This window comes from Mauremys reevesii, linkage group 4 (assembly GCF_016161935.1).
Source record: "Mauremys reevesii isolate NIE-2019 linkage group 4, ASM1616193v1, whole genome shotgun sequence".
In the NCBI taxonomy this organism is placed as follows: Eukaryota; Metazoa; Chordata; order Testudines; family Geoemydidae; genus Mauremys; species Mauremys reevesii.
Genome location: NC_052626.1, coordinates 118,645,790 through 118,665,253, shown reverse-complemented (window position 1 = coordinate 118,665,253; position 19,464 = coordinate 118,645,790). Strand labels below are relative to the sequence as shown.

General features: G+C 46.9%; 1 protein-coding gene across 1 annotated transcript; it reads left to right on the top strand.

Annotated features, from left to right (window-relative positions):
• The first annotated feature begins 9,889 nt into the window (after positions 1–9,889).
• LOC120404411 (pepsin A-like) lies at positions 9,890–18,526 on the top strand. Its single transcript, XM_039536894.1, has 9 exons — positions 9,890–9,945; positions 10,595–10,751; positions 11,273–11,390; positions 14,527–14,645; positions 15,280–15,479; positions 16,406–16,522; positions 17,045–17,186; positions 17,287–17,379; positions 18,377–18,526. Exons 1-9 carry the CDS (start codon positions 9,890–9,892, stop codon positions 18,524–18,526), a joined length of 1,152 nt encoding a protein of 383 aa, XP_039392828.1.
• The last annotated feature ends 938 nt before the right edge of the window (positions 18,527–19,464 follow it).

The window sequence follows — 19,464 nt, the reverse complement described above, 5'->3', positions numbered from 1 at the left end:
TTGGAGGCCGGGTTACGAGGGTGTTTCTTCAGGAAATCCTCCAGCAAGCCATGGTCCTTAAGGTTCTGCCTCAGGGATTTCCCCTTCTTCAGGGGGACCCTAATCAACAAGGGTAGGGAGAGAGACCGTTCTATTACAAATAAACAATAGACAAGCCTTTTGTTCAGAGCCTACAGTGCAATCCAGCTTTTACATTGCACTGAGACCCCTTAGTACACCTAGGATTACACTGGTCTACAATTTTTGAGAAGTCGTCTGCTTCAGAGATAAAATGTGCTATTTATTATGTATTTCAATGTGCTGAATTCAAATATGACATTTAAAACAACTGATTGGCTACTGTTTCTAAGATATTTAAGTTTTTACATTTTATGTCTATGTATATTGTGTAGATAGTAGGGTTTTAATCATAAATTGTAAACCTAGGTCTTTTCATGTGTTTATGGTTGCTTTACATGATAATATTTCACCTCTCCTGTTTATGTAACACTTTAAAAATCAGCAAAAGGGTTATCTAACTAAAATTTATTATGAAACAAAAGGCAAAAAACTATTATGTACATAGTTTAGTCCTATTCAGTGTCTACTTGGCACTTCTTGGCTTGTCTCTTGTATTCATTAAATGGAGCATCTCTTGTCACTGTCCAGCAATAGTCTGCAAGCATTGATGGGCTCCATTTGTCCTGATAGCGTTTCTCCATTGTTGCAATGTCCTGGTGAAATCGCTCGCCGTGCTCATCGCTCACTGCTCCGCAGTTCGGTGGAAAAAAATCTAGATGAGAGTGCAAACAAAGTATCTTTAGTGACATGTTGCAACCAAGGCTTTTGTATGCCTTGAGGAGGTTTTCCACCAACAACCTGTAGTTGTCTGCCTTGTTGTTTCCGAGAAAATTTATTGCCACTAACTGGAAGGCTTTCCATGCCGTCTTTTCCTTGCCACGCAGTGCATGGTCAAATGCATCATCTCGAAGAAGTTCACGAATCTGAGGACCAACAAAGACACCTTCCTTTATCTTACCTTCACTTAACCTTGGAAATTTTCCACCGAGGTACTTGAAAGCTGCTTGTGTTTTGTCAATGGCCTTGACAAAGTTCTTCATCAGACCCAGCTTGATGTGTAAGAGTGGTAACAAAATCTTCTTTGATTCAACAAGTGATGGATGCTGAACACTTTTCCTCCCAGGCTCCAATGACTGTCGGAGTGGCCACTCTTTCTTGATGTAGTGGGAATCTCTTGCACGACTATCCCATTCGCAGAGAAAACAGCAGTACTTTGTGTATCCAGTCTTCAGACCAAGCAAGAGAGCAACAACCTTCAAATCGCCACAAAGCTGCCACTGATGTTGGTCATAGTTTATGCACCTCAAAAGTTGTTTCATGTTGTCATAGGTTTCCTTCATATGGACTGCATGACCAACTGGAATTGATGGCAAAACATCAATGAATCAATGAACAGTCTCCACTCATCTGGATCGTGAACGATGTTGAGGGCTGCCATCACACCATCGATGTTGTTGCAGGCTACAAGATCGCCTTCGATGAAGAAGAATGGGACAAGATCCTTTTGACGGTCACGGAACATGGAAACCCTAACATCACCTGCCAGGAGATTCCACTGCTGTAGTCTGGAGCCCAACACCTCTGCCTTACTCTTGGGTAGTTCCAAATCCCTGACAAGGTCATTCAGTTCACCTTGTGTTATGAGGTGTGGTTCAGAGGAGGAGGATGGGAGAAAATGTGGGTCCTGTGACATTGATGGTTCAGGACCAGAAGTTTCATCCTCTTCCTCATCTGACTCAAGTGAGAATGATTCTGGTGCATCAGGAACCGGCAGTCCTTCTCCATGGGGTACTGGGCGTATAGCTGATGGAATGTTTGGCTAATGCACAGTCCACTTTTTCTTCTTTGACACACCTTTCCCAACTGGAGGCACCATGCAGAAGTAACAATCACTGGTATGATCTGTTGGCTCTCTCCACATCATTGGCACTGCAAAAGGCATAGATTTCCTTTTCCTGTTCAACCACTGGAGAAGATTTCTTGCACAAGTGTTGCAGCATATGTGTGGGGCCCACCTCTTGTCCTGATCTCCAATTTTGCAGCCAAAATAAAGGTGATAGGCTTTCTTAACCATAGTGGTTATACTGCGCTTTTGTGATGCAAAAGTCACTTCACCACAAACATAGCAGAAGTTATCTGCACTGTTCACACAAGTACGAGGCATCTCTGCTCACTTTGGCTAAACAGAAATGTGTCCCTTTGCAAAATCAAACACTGACAAATAAGAGAGCACGACACTGTATGATTTCTAGAGCTGATATAGGGCAATTTGTTCAGCAGAGTGATGTAAGCTTTGTTATGATTGCATCATCCATGACTTCTAGGAATAACATGATGCAATTCATATCATGTATGATGCAAAACCAGCTTCAGATTGCATCATTCATTGTTTTGCCTAAAAAGCAAGTACTGTCCAAACCTAGTCATAGATTTATTCATAGATCCAGTCAAAGATGTATTTTAGTCATTTCTGGTTTAAATTGAGATCCCTTCCTTTTATAACTCACTTATCCTCCGCTATTCCCAAGTCAAGGGTCGTATATACTGACCCAATAGCAAGACTTGAAAACTAGAGCCAATCAACAATTTTAAGCATCATTTTCGTTCTCAGTGACCCAGAATTAGTAAAGTTGGACTACATTTATTTTAGAAGCATTTTGCCTGTAGAGCAGTGTTATCAAAGGAGTGTAAAGGAGTTGGGTGCCTAGTGCACTGCAAGTCAATGAGAGTTGAGCACATAATTCCCATAGGACTCTTGGAAAATCCCAGCCTATATGTACTAGAAGAGAGACGGCTCAACGTTCTGGTGCTAATACATGTACTCTATGTACTAATACATAGAAGGAGACGGTCCCTGCCCTGTAGAGGTTACTGTTGAAATAGACAAGATGGACAAAGGAAGTATTAGCCACCACCTTGACTCCGTCAACCATGCCATTCTGCTTGAAATCACGTTCTCCCTTGGCTTCCATGTCTCTCCTTTCATGGTTCTCCTCGTACATCTGTAATCACTCCTTTGATGCCTTCAGAGGATCGGCCCTCCAACATTCTGTGGGAGTCCCACAGGACTCTGTCCTTGGGCCCCTTCTATTCTCCTTCTACCCCTTATCTCTGTGTAATCTCATCCACAAACACAAATTCCACTACAACCTCTATACTGATGACTCATAGATCTGCCTCCCTCCTCCAGACCTGTCTCCTTCTGTCCAAACTGAAATCTTGACCTTCTAGGCCTGGCTTGATGGGAGTAATTGAACATGGGGAGACCTCTTTTTAGGAGGCAGGATTAGTAAGGTACTGTGAATAGATCAGCAGGCTGAACACAGAATGTCTGTGCTAACCAGGACAAGTAAGTGCATGGTAAGCCAAGGGACAGAATGGCTTATCTCTATATGCCGATAGAGTTTTCCCCTTCCCCTCCCCCAACTACAGTTCTATACGCCAATGGAACCCCTTCTTCTTCAAACCCCCAGCTCCGCACTCCAATGGAGCTCCCTCTTCCCAGTGTTCTGCTTCTAGTTCTGATGCTGCAGAGCATTTACTCTGTGTCCCCCTTCCCAGCTCTGACGCTGCAAAGCCTTGCCTGTGTCCCTGTTCCTCATCCCCTATTCCCTCTCCCCCAGTTTCCCATTCCTCTATTACCATTATCATTCCCCTTCCCACTCCCCCTCCTTCTTCTTAGCAGGCCCAAATATACCTGCACTGCACGCCCCTAGTCACACCCCTTATAACTTATGGTCGTGTTCCGTTCTGGAGGGTTGTGAGTTGGGGTCTTCATCCCACCCTTTTTGTACCCCATGGGAGGGGTAAGGAGTGAGGTTGTGCTCTGGTCAGGGGCAGGCATTTCTCTGGTCTTTTAGTGTTTTACCTCCCCCCGCAATCCTCCCTGCCCCTCCCGACTGGTTGCCTGACCTTGCTTTAAGATAAGGAATTGAGACAGTTGTCAAATGTGCACTCATATATTCTACTCCCACCATGCCCTATAACACTTTTAGCTTCATCCCTTATCTGTCTCATTGTACTAAAAGCCCCAGCTGGTTGTGGGAAATGCAACACACAGCATCTTTGTCCTTTGTTCTTCACACATATTAGTAAGGATGTGAGAGTATTAAACGTCAAACCCAAAATTCTGTCTCAGGCTAACAAACAAGCTTATAAGCTAACAACATTCAGAGGTGTTAAAAACACACACACATTCTGAAAGACAAAAGTTTTGCCGATGACAAATGCCGGTGTGAACAGTGCTTTGTATGCAGCAGCGCTGTCCTGCCAGCAACACTAACACCACTTGTTGCAGTTGAAGTTTTCTGTGGGCAGGAGACCTCTCTCCTGCTGACAAACAATGGCTACACTGTGCACCTTTTAGTGGCACAGCTGGAGCAGCACGTCTCTAAAAGCTGTGCAGTGTAGACGTAGCCTAAGGTTAAGAGTGTCTCACGGGCATTTTTAGTAAAAGTCAGGGACAGGTTGTGGGCTTCTGTGAATGTTTGTTTATTGCCCATGGAGGCCCCTGTTGAAGGGTAAGAAAGCAGATGTCCAGCCCTCCTTGGGAACAGGGTAGGTCACCATGACTTAGACCTTAGGGGGAGAGAAAAGGAGAAAATCCTGGATGGCCCCAAACCTGGAGACTGATTTCCTGGCTCAGGGGCAAATTATGGATTCAAGTTCCAATGGTTTGGATGTGGGAGAGGTCTCACTTCTTAGCCCTGGTACTTCAGCCATCCTGTTCCTCTCAGGAGACTATCCACTGGACTTGGGTACCAGGCCATGCACCAGGAGCATCCATACTGCCTGAAAAAGAATAAGAATCCCATCAGATTTCACAATGTTTACTTTCCATTTAGCACTACCAGATTCCTGACAAGCAAACACATCACGAGTCACATTCCCCCACCCACTAACTATGGCTTAATAATTATAAACATGTATGGGGAGTTCCTGGCTTGAAATAAAGAGCCTTTTAAGAAGAATCACAACCAAGGGGACTGGCCATATGGCAAGTTCAAGAATGGAAGATGGAGCCATTTGCTTCTCATTGTGCCTCAGCCCAATCTGGCCACAAGCTGGGGAATGACTGGCTCAGAACCATTAGGATTAGCATACAGAGCCTTCCACTTCTAGGCCCCTACATACAGTCTGAGCCCAAGTCAAGGAATGGATGTTTGGTGGCCCCATGTCAGATGAGTGGGAAGGGGGTGGGTCTCAGTCCCAGACCCTGGTGGGACAGGTGCCCACATTGCCAGACAAATTAATCATAAGGGGCACTAATTGGGCCCCTTTATCTCAGTTACAAGTCAGAGATCAAATGGGTCATAGAAACCAATCCTCTCTTTCCCCCCACCTTTATAAGTAACCCTTCCAGGTTAGGGCTGGAAGTTATTGGACTTGGGGACAGAGGTCTTTGCTGTCCTGGGACCTTCAATTCACAATAAGAGATCTATCACTGATACCCCTTCCCTTCAGCTCCCTGTCTGGGTGAAGCTGTGTGTACCATAGTGCCTCCCACTGGTGGCCCTGTTAAGGCGGAAGGTCTAGAAATTATGGAGATTCTATTCCACTGACTCAATGCCCTGATCTTAATATATGATGAATATGCATGAGCTCACTGACAGAAACAGCAGAAAACTTCTCGATTACAAGAATTTAAACCTGACAAAGCTCCAGTGTAGAACGAGTTTTAGGAACACAAGAATTGCCATGCTCCTGGCTGGCTCTGGTTTGGTGCCCAGGTAGCTCTGAGAGCTTCTAGAGCCTCTGCCTCTGTTTGTTCCTTCTCCTGGTCTGGGTGGAGGCCTGTGTGATCTTCAGGAAACACTCTGGCCCAAGGGGCTTGAAAGAGCCCCTCTTCACTCAGTCACTGAGTTCCACCTGCCTCTGCTTCACAGGGCCTGGGCTTCTGCAGCGCCCCTCCCCGAGACTTCCTGTGTCTGGGAAGCTGAATGCTCGGAAAGGTACAATTCCCAATGTCCAGCCGCAACGTAATAACAACACCACTTAACAAACAACGTTTATATAGTCTAGAACAAAGACATCGTTTTTTTCCAGCCAATGTAAACAAATCTCTGCCTACTTTGCTCCAGGGGGCCAATTATTCCTATGCAACCAACATTGGCCCTTTTGCTAGACTTGGCCTGTACTTTGGGCATATACGACAAGCCTTGATGGCTTCCTCAATGTTGCTGTTCATTTGAGGCCAGTGTAAAACATTTCCAGCACTTCTCTTAGATTTCTCAATTCCTACATCGCCTTCATTTCTCCTTCATAACACATTTTACTGTAGCATCTTATGAAGCCCCATCCTGATTCCTTTAAACATAGTCCCATCTGATACGGACAGCTCCTGCTGAACTCGAGAATAGGGACTGGGAATATGCTGTCCAGGCCACTCTGTGCGTTACTTGCTACAGGGTCTCACCCTGAGGAGTAGGTCTCACAATCACTGTCAACATTTTGTCTTAGACTGGAAAGCTGTTGAGGTTTTTTTTTAATGGTCCTTGAAAGCTCTTGCAAAGTGTTGGACTCCATTGCATTTCATGCATCTTTTTCCCACATGCCGGGCATTATCTTGGAGCTGTACACACTGTGGCAACCAACAGAACCCACGTGCTCTTTTTGCAGAACTCTGACTTGAAAGTCTCCATGCCTTTCTGCCTCAGGTCTCTTTTCTTGCAGTATTTTGGATTTTCTACCATGTCCGCAGTCTCAGAGCACTGCCCACCCTCCACAAACTTCCCTCTGGACTGGGTGACTTCCATTGCTTGACAAGTTCTAACAGATTTGTCAACGGTTAATTATGGCTCTTCCAGTAGCCTCTGAGATTTTTGTTCCAGATCCCAGTCACAATCTGGACTCTTATCAGGGACTCAGTTTTAGCCTCCCCAAACTTAAAAGTTCAGCTCTTCATCCTCAAATCAGTCACAAATTCTTGCAGGCTGCAAGGAATTCTGCAATGGGAATAGCACAATTGGTTATGATCAGCCAACTGTCTGTAGACAAGACTATATTATAGACTAGCAGGGGGAGCTGCAGGTCAGGACTGAGGGGCATCAGAAGAGCTGTGGATGTGTCAGGCCTGAGGGTTGGAACTGCAAGGTGGCCTCTGGCTCAGGACTGAGGCGCTTTAGCAGCCCTGGGTGTGTATTTCATATCCCAGGGCTATAATAATGAGGTCAAGACTGAGAGGAACTGGCAGAACTGGATGGAGACCCAAGACTGGAAAAGCAGGGGGTGCTATACGACAGGATTTATCCCTATTGCTTCAGGATGCTACAAAGTGCCTGTATTGTCTCTCTGGTGTCAGATGTCTCAAAGCAAACCTCTCTTCTCTAAATCTGAGATCTAGTTCATCTCTTTGTTGAAAAACCTGGAGCAGGAAATGGAAAATTTGTGAGACTAACACCAGATGCCAGGACCTCACTGTGGGGCATCAGGGGACACCGGATAAGCTGATTTTCAGGACCAGTTCCGCTCAGATAAACTTGTTCAAACTGATAAGTTTTCATACACAATGTGGCAAACTTAGGCCTGCCCAGTTCCAGGCCCCTTTCTTAGGGTTGTCACTGGCCTAAGGTGACTTAACTCCCAATCATGTGGAAACCTCATCCTTCCCCTGGTGTTTGCTTGTCCCCACAGGGTTAGGAGCGGATAGTGCTAAATGGAAAGTTAAATGCTATTTTTTAATCTCATGAGATTCTCATTGTGCTTTCTGGCAGAGCAGCTGATCCTGGCATGTGGGCACATGGCCTGGTGCCTAAGTCCATGGATGGCCTCCTGCCAGGAATAGGAAGGCTGCAGTGTCAGGGCTAAGCAGCGAGGCCTCCCCACACATCCCAGCCATGGAGACTTGAACCCATGATCTGCTCCCGGTGCAGGTAATCACTCGCCAGTTTGGGGGCCATCCAGGATCTCCTTTTCTCTCCCCCTAAGCCCTATGTCATGGTGAACTTACCCTCTACCCAAGGAGGGCTGGATATCTCTTCCCTCTTCTCCTCCACTGGTGGCCTCCATAGCCCACAAATGCCTTAGTCCTGTCATTTCCAACCACGACTTACCATTTGCCCTCAGACTTGTTCAGGGCAGTCACGTCACATTCATAGAATCATAGAATCATAGAAGATTAGGGTTGGAAGAGGTCATCTTGTCCATCTGACCTCAGGAGGTCATTTAGTCCAACCTCCTGCTCAAAGCAGGACCAACCCCAACTAAATCATCCCAGGGTAACCCATTCTAGTGCTTCACCACCCTCCTAGTGAAATAGTGTTTCCTAATATCCAACCTAGACTTCCCCCACTGCAACTTGAGACCATTGCTCCTTGTTCTGTCATCTGTCATCACTGAAAACAACCTACCTCCATTCTCTTTAGAACTCCTCTTCCGGTAATTGAAGGCTGCTATCAAATCCCCCCTCACTCTTCTCTTCTGCAGACTATATAAACCCAGCTCCCTCAGTCGCTCCTCATAAGTCATGTGACCCACCCCCTTATCACTTTCGTTGCCCTCCGCTGGACTCTCTCCAATTTGTCCACATCCCTTCTGTAGTGGGGGGCCCAAAACTGGACGTAATACCCCAGATGTGACCTCACCAGTGCCGAATAGAGGGGAATAATCACTTCCCTCAATCTACTGTCAATGCTCCTACTAATGCAGCCCAATATGCAATTAGCTTTCTTGGCAATGAGGGCACACTGCTGACTCATATCCAGCTTCTCATCCACTGTAATCCCCAGGTCCTTTTCTGCAGAACTGCCGCTTAGCCATTCGGTCCCAGCCTGTAGCAGTGCATGGGATTCTTCCGTCCTAAGTGCAGGACTCTGCACTTGTCCTTGTTGAATCTCATCAGATTTCTTTTGGCCCAATCCTCCAATTTGTCTAGGTCACTCTGGACCCCATCCCTACCCTCCAGTGTATCTACCTCTCCCCCAAGGTTAGTGTAATCTGTGAACTTGCTGAGGGTTCAATCCATCCCATCATCCAAATAATTAATGAAGATGTTGAACAAAGCCGGCCCCGGAAACGACCCCTGGGGCATTCATTTTGATATCGGCTGCCAACTAGACATCGAGCCATTCATCTACCCACACCCAAACCAAGTCCTCACACCCGATCCTTCCCTTCCCTGACATGTCCCACTAGGAAATGCATGAAGACCATCAGCATATTTCATCCACAAACTTTCAGGTGACAAAGATTTTTTCTACTGAACTGGGTGAGCTGGACCAGTGCCATAGAGGTGAATGGCTCCATATCCTCTGAGTTAACCAGTTACTCAGACCGTCGCGTACCATGCATCCTATTTCCCTGTCTACTAACTTCAGCTCCTTCCGCTGACCTGGGCTCAGATTCATACCAATGAGCTAGAGGTGTAAAGCTTCATATTCCAATTCCCATAGAGACACCAGTTCCCACTACATGGCTGTATTGCAACTGGGGCCAAACTGGAACCAGTGACCTAGAGGTGAATATCTCCATATCCCATTTCAATTCCTCTGGGCCTCCTGTTTGCTCTTTAAAACAACCCAGCATCATCTCTTTTCAAACCTTAGCCAGGAAATCTCCCCTAACTCTCACTCCTTCCCTCTAGAGGATGCCCCCATTTTCAGGTCACAGCCAAGTGAAGGTGGAAATCTGTGAACTTGGAGTGTTCTCCAAACCTTTCTTTCAAGGACATCTTGGACAATCTTATCCGGAAGGTTTGCATTTCTTATCAGGGTTACTAATGGGATAGGGAAGGCTCTGCACTATGTGCATATAAGGACCAGCATCCCGGCGTTGTGCTGCATTTAGCAGCCACCCTTTCCTTTCCCCACCAGTTTGGATGTACAGAGACATCATGAAGTGGCTTCTGCTCCTGAGTCTGGTGGCGCTTTCTCAGTGCCGGGTGACAAAGTGAGTACCGGGGAGAAAAAGAAATATTGGGATCCTGAGCTTGGCTTTCTGCAGAGCAATGTTCCCTTAGCAGCAGCAGCAGCTCCTACATCTCTCTCCTCAATACTTCATTCTTTAATAGGCAGCTGGTGGGAACTACTCCTTGACTGTAAGGCACAGTAGAGGTATGAGGAAGGATGGACTTGTGGTTACAACACTGGAACAGAACTTGGAAAATCTAGGTTCATTCCCGGCTCTACCACAGACTGCCTGTGTGACCTAGTGACTGAGTCTCTTTGTGCCTCAGTTCTCTGGATAAAAATGAACATATGTCCTTTGTCCATCTTGTCTATTTCATCAGTAAGCTCTATAGGACAGGGGGACTGTCTTATACAATGTATTAGTACAGCTCCCATCATACTAGGCCCTCTCACTGCTAGTTACACATAGGCCAGGAGTTTCAAAGCGTCCTATGGGAATTATATGCCCAACTCATACTGACTTTTTGTGCACTGGTCACCCAACTCACCTATACCCCGTGCTAATCCCAGCTATAAAAAGGGGTCTCTGTGCAATGTAAAAGCCGGATTGCACAATATTCCCTGAACACAAGGCTTGTCTACTGTTTATTTGTTATTGATCGGCCTCTCTCCCCACCCTTGTTGATTAGGGTCTCCCTGAAGAAGGGGAAATCCTTGAGGCAGAACCTTAAGGAACATGGCTTGCTGGAGGATTTCCTGAAGAAACACCCTCGCAACCTGGCCTCCAAGTATTTCCCCAACCTGGCCAACGAGGCTGCCAGCGAGCCCCTAACAAACTACATGGACGTGAGTATGGCAGGAGAGCAGGTCTTGTAGCCTTCCTCTCTTCATCAAAGTTTCCCACTCCTCTGCCAACAGCTGATCTCTCCTCCTCCCAAAAGGGCCTCAACCCCATTCCCCCACCCATGTGATTCCAACCAAGCACATACCTTGCTGCTGCCAAGAACCCTCCCCAGCCCCCATGCTGGGCCATCCAGCCCCCAGCTGTGATTGGATGGGATTAAGAAGAGCACTGGGAATAGAACTCCCAGGTCTGCTGGCTTCCCGCTTCCCAACACGTTGAGATTGATGAGAACTGGGGATAAATAACTCTGCATCAGATGCCAGCAAGTCCTAGGAGCCATGCTTGGCAAAGTGATGGCAGAGAAACAGCAGCTCAGGCTGAACCTTTAGCAAGGACACCGTAACCCAGACCCTCAGCTGGTGTAAATCATTTGGTGGAACTATGCCAGTTTACACCAGCTGAGGATCTAGCCCTTGGATGGCAATGGTTCCCTCTCTTTACATCGTTCTTTGTGCTTTGGCAGATGGAGTATTATGGAACCATCTCCATCGGCACCCCAGCCCAGGATTTTTCTGTCCTCTTCGACACCGGCTCCTCCAATCTCTGGGTGCCCTCCGTGTACTGCTCCAGCCCAGCCTGCAGTAAGTCACCTGCAATGCCTCTTGCCTTGACATGCTATCTGGGCGGTTTGAGTGAAATCAGGGAGATTTAAATCAACCATGAGGAAACTTTGATTGAAATCACTGATTTCAATCTTACTTTGCATTTGTACTTTTTAGTTATTTTCCTGAAGGATGTTGGGTTTTGTTGGTAGCCATTAAAACGTTGATTTGCAACTAATTATAGCTTTTACACTAAATTTGCTACTTAACATACATTTATTCTGATTTTTAATTTGTACATTTTTTAATTATGAGAAAATAGTGAAGGATGCATTTTTCATTTTGCTAGCTGCCTAATATTGTTACTTGATGTATGTGTTCACCTTTACATGGTAATTGGAATTTGATTAAAAATGGGGGGGGGGAAAGCTTTTAAAAATTATTAGTAAAATAAAACTACCTTAAATGTCCTGGATAGCTTAGAAAAAAAGTTTATTAAAACAATTTGCATTTAAAACTAACAATGTATTTTAAAAAGGACGTGTTATCAATAAGGCCATTGTGGAAAAACAAAATGAATTCTTTGCATCGGTCTTTGTGGCTGAGGATGTGAAGGAGATTCCCAAACCCGAGCCACTCTTTTAGTTCTGAGGAACTATCCCAGATTGAGGTGTCATTAGAGGAGGTTTTGGAACAAATTGATAAATTAAACAGCAGTAAGTCACCAGGACTAGATGGTATTCACCCAAAAGTTCTGAAGGAACTCAAATGTGAAATTGCAGAACTACTAACAGTAGTCTGTCACCTATCATTTAAATCAGTTTCTGTACCAGATGACTGGAGAATAGTTAATATGATGCCAATTTTTAAAAAGGGCTCCAGAGGTGATCCCTGTAATTACAGGCCTGTAAGCCTGACTTCAGTACCAGGCAAACTGTTTGAACTATAATAAAGGACAATATTGTCAGACATATAGATGAACATAATTTGTTAAGGAAGAATCAATGTGGTTTTAGTAAAGGGAAATCATGCCTCACCAATCTACTAGAATTCTTTGAGGGGGTCAACAAGCATGTGGACCAAGGGGATCCAGTGGATATAGTGTACTTAGATTTCCAGAAAGCCTTTGATAATGTCCCTTACCAAAGGCTCTTACACAAAGTAAGCTGCCATGGGATAAGAGGGAAGGTGCTCTCATGGATTGGTAACTGGTTAAAAGGTAAGAAACGACGGGTAGGAATAAATGGCCAGTTTTCAGAATGGAGAGATGTAAAAAGTGGTGTTCCCCAGGGGTCTGTTCTGGGAGCCGTCCTATTCAACGTATTCATAAATGATCTGGAAAAAGGGGTAAACAGTAAAGTGGCAAAATTTGCAGATGATACAAAATGACTAAAGATAATTAAGACCCAGGCAGACTGTGAAGAGCTACAAAAGGATCTCTTAAAACTGGGTGACTGGGCAACAAAATGGCAGATGAAATTTAATATTGATAAATGCAAAGCAATGCACATTGGAAATCATAATCCCAACTATACATATAAAATGATGGGGTATAAATTAGCTGTTACCACTCAAGAAAGAGATCTTGGAGTCACTGTGAATAGTTCTCTGAGAACATCCACTCAATGTGCAGCAGCAGTCCAAAAAGTGAACAGAATGCTGGAAAGAATTAAGAAAAGGATAGATAATAGGACAGAAAATATCATGTTGCCGCTATATAAATCCATGGTACACCCACATCTTGAATATTGTGTGCAGATGTAGTCACCCCATCTCAAAAAAGATATATTGAAATTGGAAAAGGTTCAGAAAAGGGCAACAAAAATTATTAGGGGTATGCAACGGCTTCCGTATGAGGAGAGATTAATAAGACTGTGACTTTTCAGCTTGAAAAAGAGACAGCTAAGGGGAGATATTATTGAGGTCTATAAAATCGTGACTGATGTAGAGAAAGTAGATAAGAAAGTGTTGTTTACTACTTCTCACAACACAAAAACTAGAGGTCGCCAAATGAATTTAATAGGCAGCAGGTTTAAAACAAATAAAAGGAAGTATTTCTTCACACAACGCACAGTCAACCTGTGGATCTCCTTGCCAGAGGATGTTATGAAGGCTAAGACCATAACAGGGTTCAGAAAAGAACTAGATAAATTCATGGAGGATAAGTCCATCAATGGCTATTAGTCAGGATGGGTAGGAATGGTGTCCCTAGGCTCTGTTTGCCAGAAGCTGGGAATGAGCAACAGGGGATGGATCACTTGATGATTACCTGTTCTGTTCATTCCCTCTGGGGCACCTGGCACTGGCCACTGTCAGAAGACAGCATACTGGGCTAGATGGACTCTTGGTCTGACCCAGTAGGGCCATTTTTATGTTCTTGTGTTCTTATCTGTAGTCAGTGAATTGAACTGATTGTTTCTGGTCACCATGTCCTTCCAAAATTTTAGAACTACTAGATTTCATCCTCTCACACTTACTTTTTATTCGGAGATTGGAAAAGGAAAACAAGCTGTCTTGCTTTTATAACCCCCAATCCATTTCTTAAGTTAGAATGAACTAGTCAGTGAACTGAACTAGCTGAATGAACTGACATGAAGAAAATATTCTCTGTGCACCTGCAGAAGAGGCTACTGCTGTGAAAAGCTGGTTTGGCACTTCAACAAAGTCTAGTTCCAGCTGCTGAGCCAGTGAAATCCACCAATTCAGTGGTCTATCTTTAAAACTTCAGCAACAAATATGCATTACTTAATAGTAATTGTTTATTTAATTTAACTGATTTTAATAGATTTTAGTAAATTTAGACTTGCACATATGTTGTGATAATTTAAACTTTAATTTAAATGAGTATTTTTAAAAAGAAAAACATATTTACATTTTTTTAATTAAAAAAAGCATCAGTTTCCAGCTACTGTGGAAGCCAGAGATGAATAGGTTTCCTTCCATTGTCTGTGAATTGTCCAATTGTACAGTGTCAGAGGAGGGGAATGGTTTCTAGGAAACCCAGGAGCTAGATCCACAAAGGGACCTAGCCATTGCAATGCTGAGCATTGCAGTGCATAACTCGTAAGCACCCTCCCCCCACCAAAGAATTCACAGCCTCACCAGTCTCCCATACAACACATGGGGAGAGTTACAAGTGTCATTGTGTGACCATCTGACTCTTCTGTACTTGCAGCAAACCACAACCGCTTCAACCCATCAGACTCCTCCACCTACCAGGCCACCAGTGAGAACGTCTCCATCCAGTATGGCACCGGCAGCATGACCGGAATCCTGGGCTACGACACCGTCCAGGTAAATCACAAGAAAGGATGAAAGTCCCTGGAGCAGAGAAGGGAAATTATTAGGAGTTAGAAGGACAGGATGCATCTGCAAAGCTAAAGCAGGAACTCCATTGGCTGTGAACTGGGAGACAGGAATAGAGAAAGGGCAGAGAAGAGACAATCAGGGCCGGCTCCAGACCCCACCGCGCGAAGCGCGCGCTTGGGGCGGCGTCCGGCGGGAGGGCGGCAGGCGGCTCCGGTGGACCTCCCGCAAACGTGCCTGTGGAGGGGCCGCTGGTCCCGCAGCTTCGGTGGAGCATCCACAGGCATGCCTGCTGGAGGACCACCAGAGCCACGGGACCAGCGGACCCTCTGCAGGCACATCTGCAGGAGGTCCACCGGAGCTGCGGGACCGGCGACCGCCAGAGCACACACACACACACACCCCCCCCCGCGGCATGCCGCCCTGCTTGGAGCAGTACAAATCCTAGAGCCGCCCCTGGAGACAATGAAGCCAATCATGGACTATTCTCATATGGGGGAGAGAGCACAATTCATGGCATGGTAGTCTCTAAGAATTGGCACGCTGTAAAGACCCTCTGGTAGACTTGGAAGCTTCTCCCAGGGTGTAGGGTGTGTCTGATTGTCCCCAACTCTCCTCTAAGGTTGGCAGCATTGTGGACACCAATCAGATCTTTGGCCTGAGCGAGACCGAGCCTGGCACCTTCCTCTACTACTCCCCCTTTGATGGGATCCTGGGTCTGGCCTTCCCCAGCGTCTCCTCCTCTGGAGCCACCCCCGTCTTTGACAACATGATGAATGAGGGTTTGGTGTCCCAGGACCTCTTCTCCGTCTACCTGAGCTCGTAAGTCAGGGCTGGAAACAACCCATCTGCTGCAGTGAGATTCAGCACCTCTCACATTGAGTGAGCCCTGCAATATTTGCATCAGAATTCCCAAACACAGAGTTCTCTGGGGTGGAACATGGCAGCCAGTCTATGCTGGTGGTGGTACATTCTGGGAGCAGAAGTGAACACTAGTCTCTCTAATGATTATATTAAAGCATTGGGGCCCTGCCTACATCCATTGCAGATCATCAGTATTAGACTGACTCCTAGGGGAGAAAATACCCCAAATCACCCACATGACTCCCTGGCTCAGCACCTTCCAGTACCAGACTGCACCATCTGCTCAGTGCTGACTCAGAGGGAAGAGTAGCATCTACTGATTCCCTGACACCACTGCCTCAAACATCTGGGCCTTTCCTTGGAGATCTCCCATCCAGTTTTAGGGCAGGCCCAGCCTTGCTTAGCTTTTGAGACCTGGCAAGAGATAGTTATCAAAGTAGGGTCAGAGGTGCCCCTCACATCCAGCTGGCCTGCCCTTTCTCCGCTACTAGACGCTGATGTGCCCAACTCTGACTGTATCCCAGCGCTGCTCAGCGGTGGCCCATTCTTTAACAGGGAAGGGTTAAAAAAGGAACTAGATAAGTTCATGGAGGATAGGTCCATCAATGACTAATAGCCATTGATGGGCAGCGATGGTGTCGCTAGCCTCTGTTTGCCAGAAGCTGGGAATGGGTGACAGGGGACGGATCACTTGTTGATTCAGTTCTGTTCATTCCCTCTGGGGCACCTGGCATTGGCCACTGTTGGAAGACAGGATACTGGGCTAGATGGACTTTTGGTGTGACCCAGTCTGGCTGTTCTTATGTTCAGACAGAGCGTTTGCTATTGACTCGTCAGCCAACCATTCATGCATCTGCCTTGACTCTCCTCTCTCCCTTCTGTAGGGATGACCAGAGCGGGAGCTTCGTGATGTTCGGCGGCATTGACTCATCTTACTACTCTGGGAACCTCAACTGGATCCCTCTCTCTGCTGAGACTTACTGGGAAATCACCATGGACAGGTATCACCCACCCCTTGGCCCTTCCCCTTCATCAGGCCACCTTGAGGAGACAGGCAAAAGGAGATGCATGCGGGAGCCTGGGGAAGCTCAAATTACAGAGTCTAGACAAGATGAGAGACACGGGAGTCAGAATTGTGCCTTCCTTGGAGTTATAGGAAAGAGGCTCACCCGTGAGGAGGTTAGATCAGTGGTTCTCCACCTTGTCCACACCAGGAACCCTCATCTGGCCAGCTCGGCTTAGCAATAAAGGAAAGGGCTTGGTGGTCACGACTCCTTGACATCTGTTTGTGACCCCCAGGCTAGATCGGTCACAGTCCCAGAAGGTTGTAGGATGAGGAGCGATGCGCAATAGCCAAGGAAGGTTGAGGCTGAAACATCAGGGGAAAGTTCTTGGCAGTCGTAGGAAGGGGGCGGTGAGGCAGCTCCACCCTGCAGGCCTCTCGCTGCTGGCTCGTGGCCTGAGTGGGAATGAGATTGGGAGTGTTTCTAGGCAGGTTCCCCCTGACTCTCTCTCTATTCCAGCATCACCATGAACGGAGAGACCATCGCTTGCTCTGGTGGCTGCCAGGCTATCATTGACACTGGTACTTCTCTGCTGGCTGGGCCCTCTACTGGCATCTCCAACATCGAGTCCTACATCGGCGCCAGCGATGGCATGGTAAGGGCAGGGATCGGGGACCGACACTTCTAGAGGTGTCTGCTATGGAGAGCCTTGTGACCAAGACACACCTAAACTTTCCTCCCTGTTGCCTTCCTCCCTGCAGATCAGCTGCAGTGCCACAAGCAGCCTGCCCAACATTGTCTTCACCATCAATGGCATCGAGTTCCCTGTGCCTGCCAGTGCCTACATCATGGATGTGAGTGTCCTGCTCAGAAAGCCGCCTTGGGGCCTCTTAGCCAGGGCTTGTGCCTGAGACCACTGTACTTTGCATGCTGGCAACATTCCCCTGCACAGCTGGTATACGGCTGCAGATGTATCGCTGAGATGCAGCTCAGGGTCTGTCACCAGTATTAGAGTGGGGCAGCAGAGAGCTCTTCTCACAAACAGATCCAGGGGGAGGAACGGTCTAGATCAAGGCAGGCCTACAGTGAAAGTGACATACCACAAGAGAAGCAAGACAGGCTGTAGAGCTGGCCATCGTAGAAGATCACTAGGAAAGGGGCTTTACTGGACTAGGAGAGAATAAAATGAGCAGCTAGGAGGTTAGATCAAGAGAGATCACTGCCTTGTGCTGCAGGGCATGGACATCTGGGCATCAGGAAGGAGTTTTCTTTCTCCATGATAAAGGTTTGCTTCCCTCTGGGGAGGAACAGGCAAGCTGCTTTAACAGCACACAGCAACACCGGCTGGTAGCAGGCAGTGGGGAAGCCCAAATCCACTTATAATCACAGCAGGATTTCTGGTGGCAGAATGTAATTGCTCCCTTTGGAATCTGGCCAGGAGCCTGGAGAGAGCACGCTTTGCCTCCCCAAGGGATGTGTCATGAACAGAAGTGGTCAGGGCCTTGCTTCTCTTCCCAGTTGACAGGCTGCACCCCTTAGGCTCAGGCTTAGGCACTGGGGCTGTTCTGAAGACCAGTTCCACAAAGGTAGCTCACTGGGAGTTATGCCCCTAAATACCTGTGAGCATCCAGGCCTCACTCACCAATCCCACTGCTTTCATCCCCAAGCTGTCCCTTAAAGTCTCCAAGCCAAGGCCTGACCCAGCCTAATGCTCCTTAGCTTGGGAGCAGTGGTGAGATCCCATCCCAAGATGGGGCAGTGGCAGGCATGTGCACTCCCTTCTGGACAGTAACTCAAGGGGACATGAAAGTTCCAGCCCAATAACCCATATACCATTTTCCCCCGGTGCAGAGCTCAGGCTCTTGCTCTCCTGGCTTTGAAGGCATCGACATCCCCACCTCCTCTGGAGAGCTCTGGATCCTCGGAGACGTCTTCATCCGCCAGTACTACGTTGTCTTCGACAGGGCCAACAACCAGGTGGGCCTGGCCCCCATGGCATGAACACAGCACCATCCCCAGGACACTGCCATGGAACACTGACCCGTTTCTCCAGAGCCCCAACAATGCGAATCAATCTAGTGACTCTTACTGCTGCTGGGACTTTAATGGATACACGCTATTCCTCACCCCAAACTCACCCTCTCTTCTGTAATCTTACCAGCAGTAGAATAAAGGACTATAAGAGCATTGGAGTGACTTGTTTCTCTCCGGTGGGCAGAGTGACCCACATTTCACCGAAGAGGATGGGGGTAGGGAACATTCTCATATCTTCTGCTGAGGCCGCTAATCCTGACCTGCAGCCTCCTGATATGCCAGCCCTGAGCTCCCTCCACGTGCAGCTCTGCCAAAGCCCCTTCAACCTGACCCACAGCCTCTTGCTTTTCCAGCCCTGGCTCCCCACACACAGCTATGCTGATGCCCCTTTACGCTGACCTGCAGCCCCCACGCTTCAATTCCTCTCTTGTCCAACCCTATTCCCTGCTATGCTAATGCCCCTCACTCCTGGCCTGTTTGTTTTGTTACTTCCAACAGTATCTCATGAGATGGGCTTTGGGGCTGTCCATAAATTACATATAATCCGGATAAACAAGCAGGTCCCTCCAGTTATCCATCCATTTCATAAACAAACTAGAGAAATACAACCTAGATGGAGCTACTATAAAGTGGGTGCAAAACTGGTTGGAAAACCGTTCCCAGAGAGTAGTTATCAATGGTTCACAGTCATGCTGGAAGGGCATAATGAGTGGGTACCCACAGGGATCAGTTCTGGGTCAGGTTCTGTTCAATATCTTCATCAATGATTTAGATAATGGAATAGACAGTACACTTATAAAGTTTGAGGACGATACCAAGCTGGGAGGGGCTGCAAGCACTTTGGAGGATAGGATTAAAATTCAAAATGATCTGGACAAACTGGAGAAATGATCTGAAGTAAATAG

Bases quoted from the DNA above. Each gene is read 5' to 3' on its own strand.
- LOC120404411 (XM_039536894.1), top strand. From the start codon at position 9,890: ATGAAGTGGCTTCTGCTCCTGAGTCTGGTGGCGCTTTCTCAGTGCCGG. The intron at 9,946-10,594 runs GTGAGTACCGGG...CTTGTTGATTAG, and splicing joins TCTCAGTGCCGGGTGACAAA to GGTCTCCCTGAAGAAGGGGA. The intron at 11,391-14,526 runs GTAAGTCACCTG...CTGTACTTGCAG, and splicing joins CTGCTCCAGCCCAGCCTGCA to CAAACCACAACCGCTTCAAC.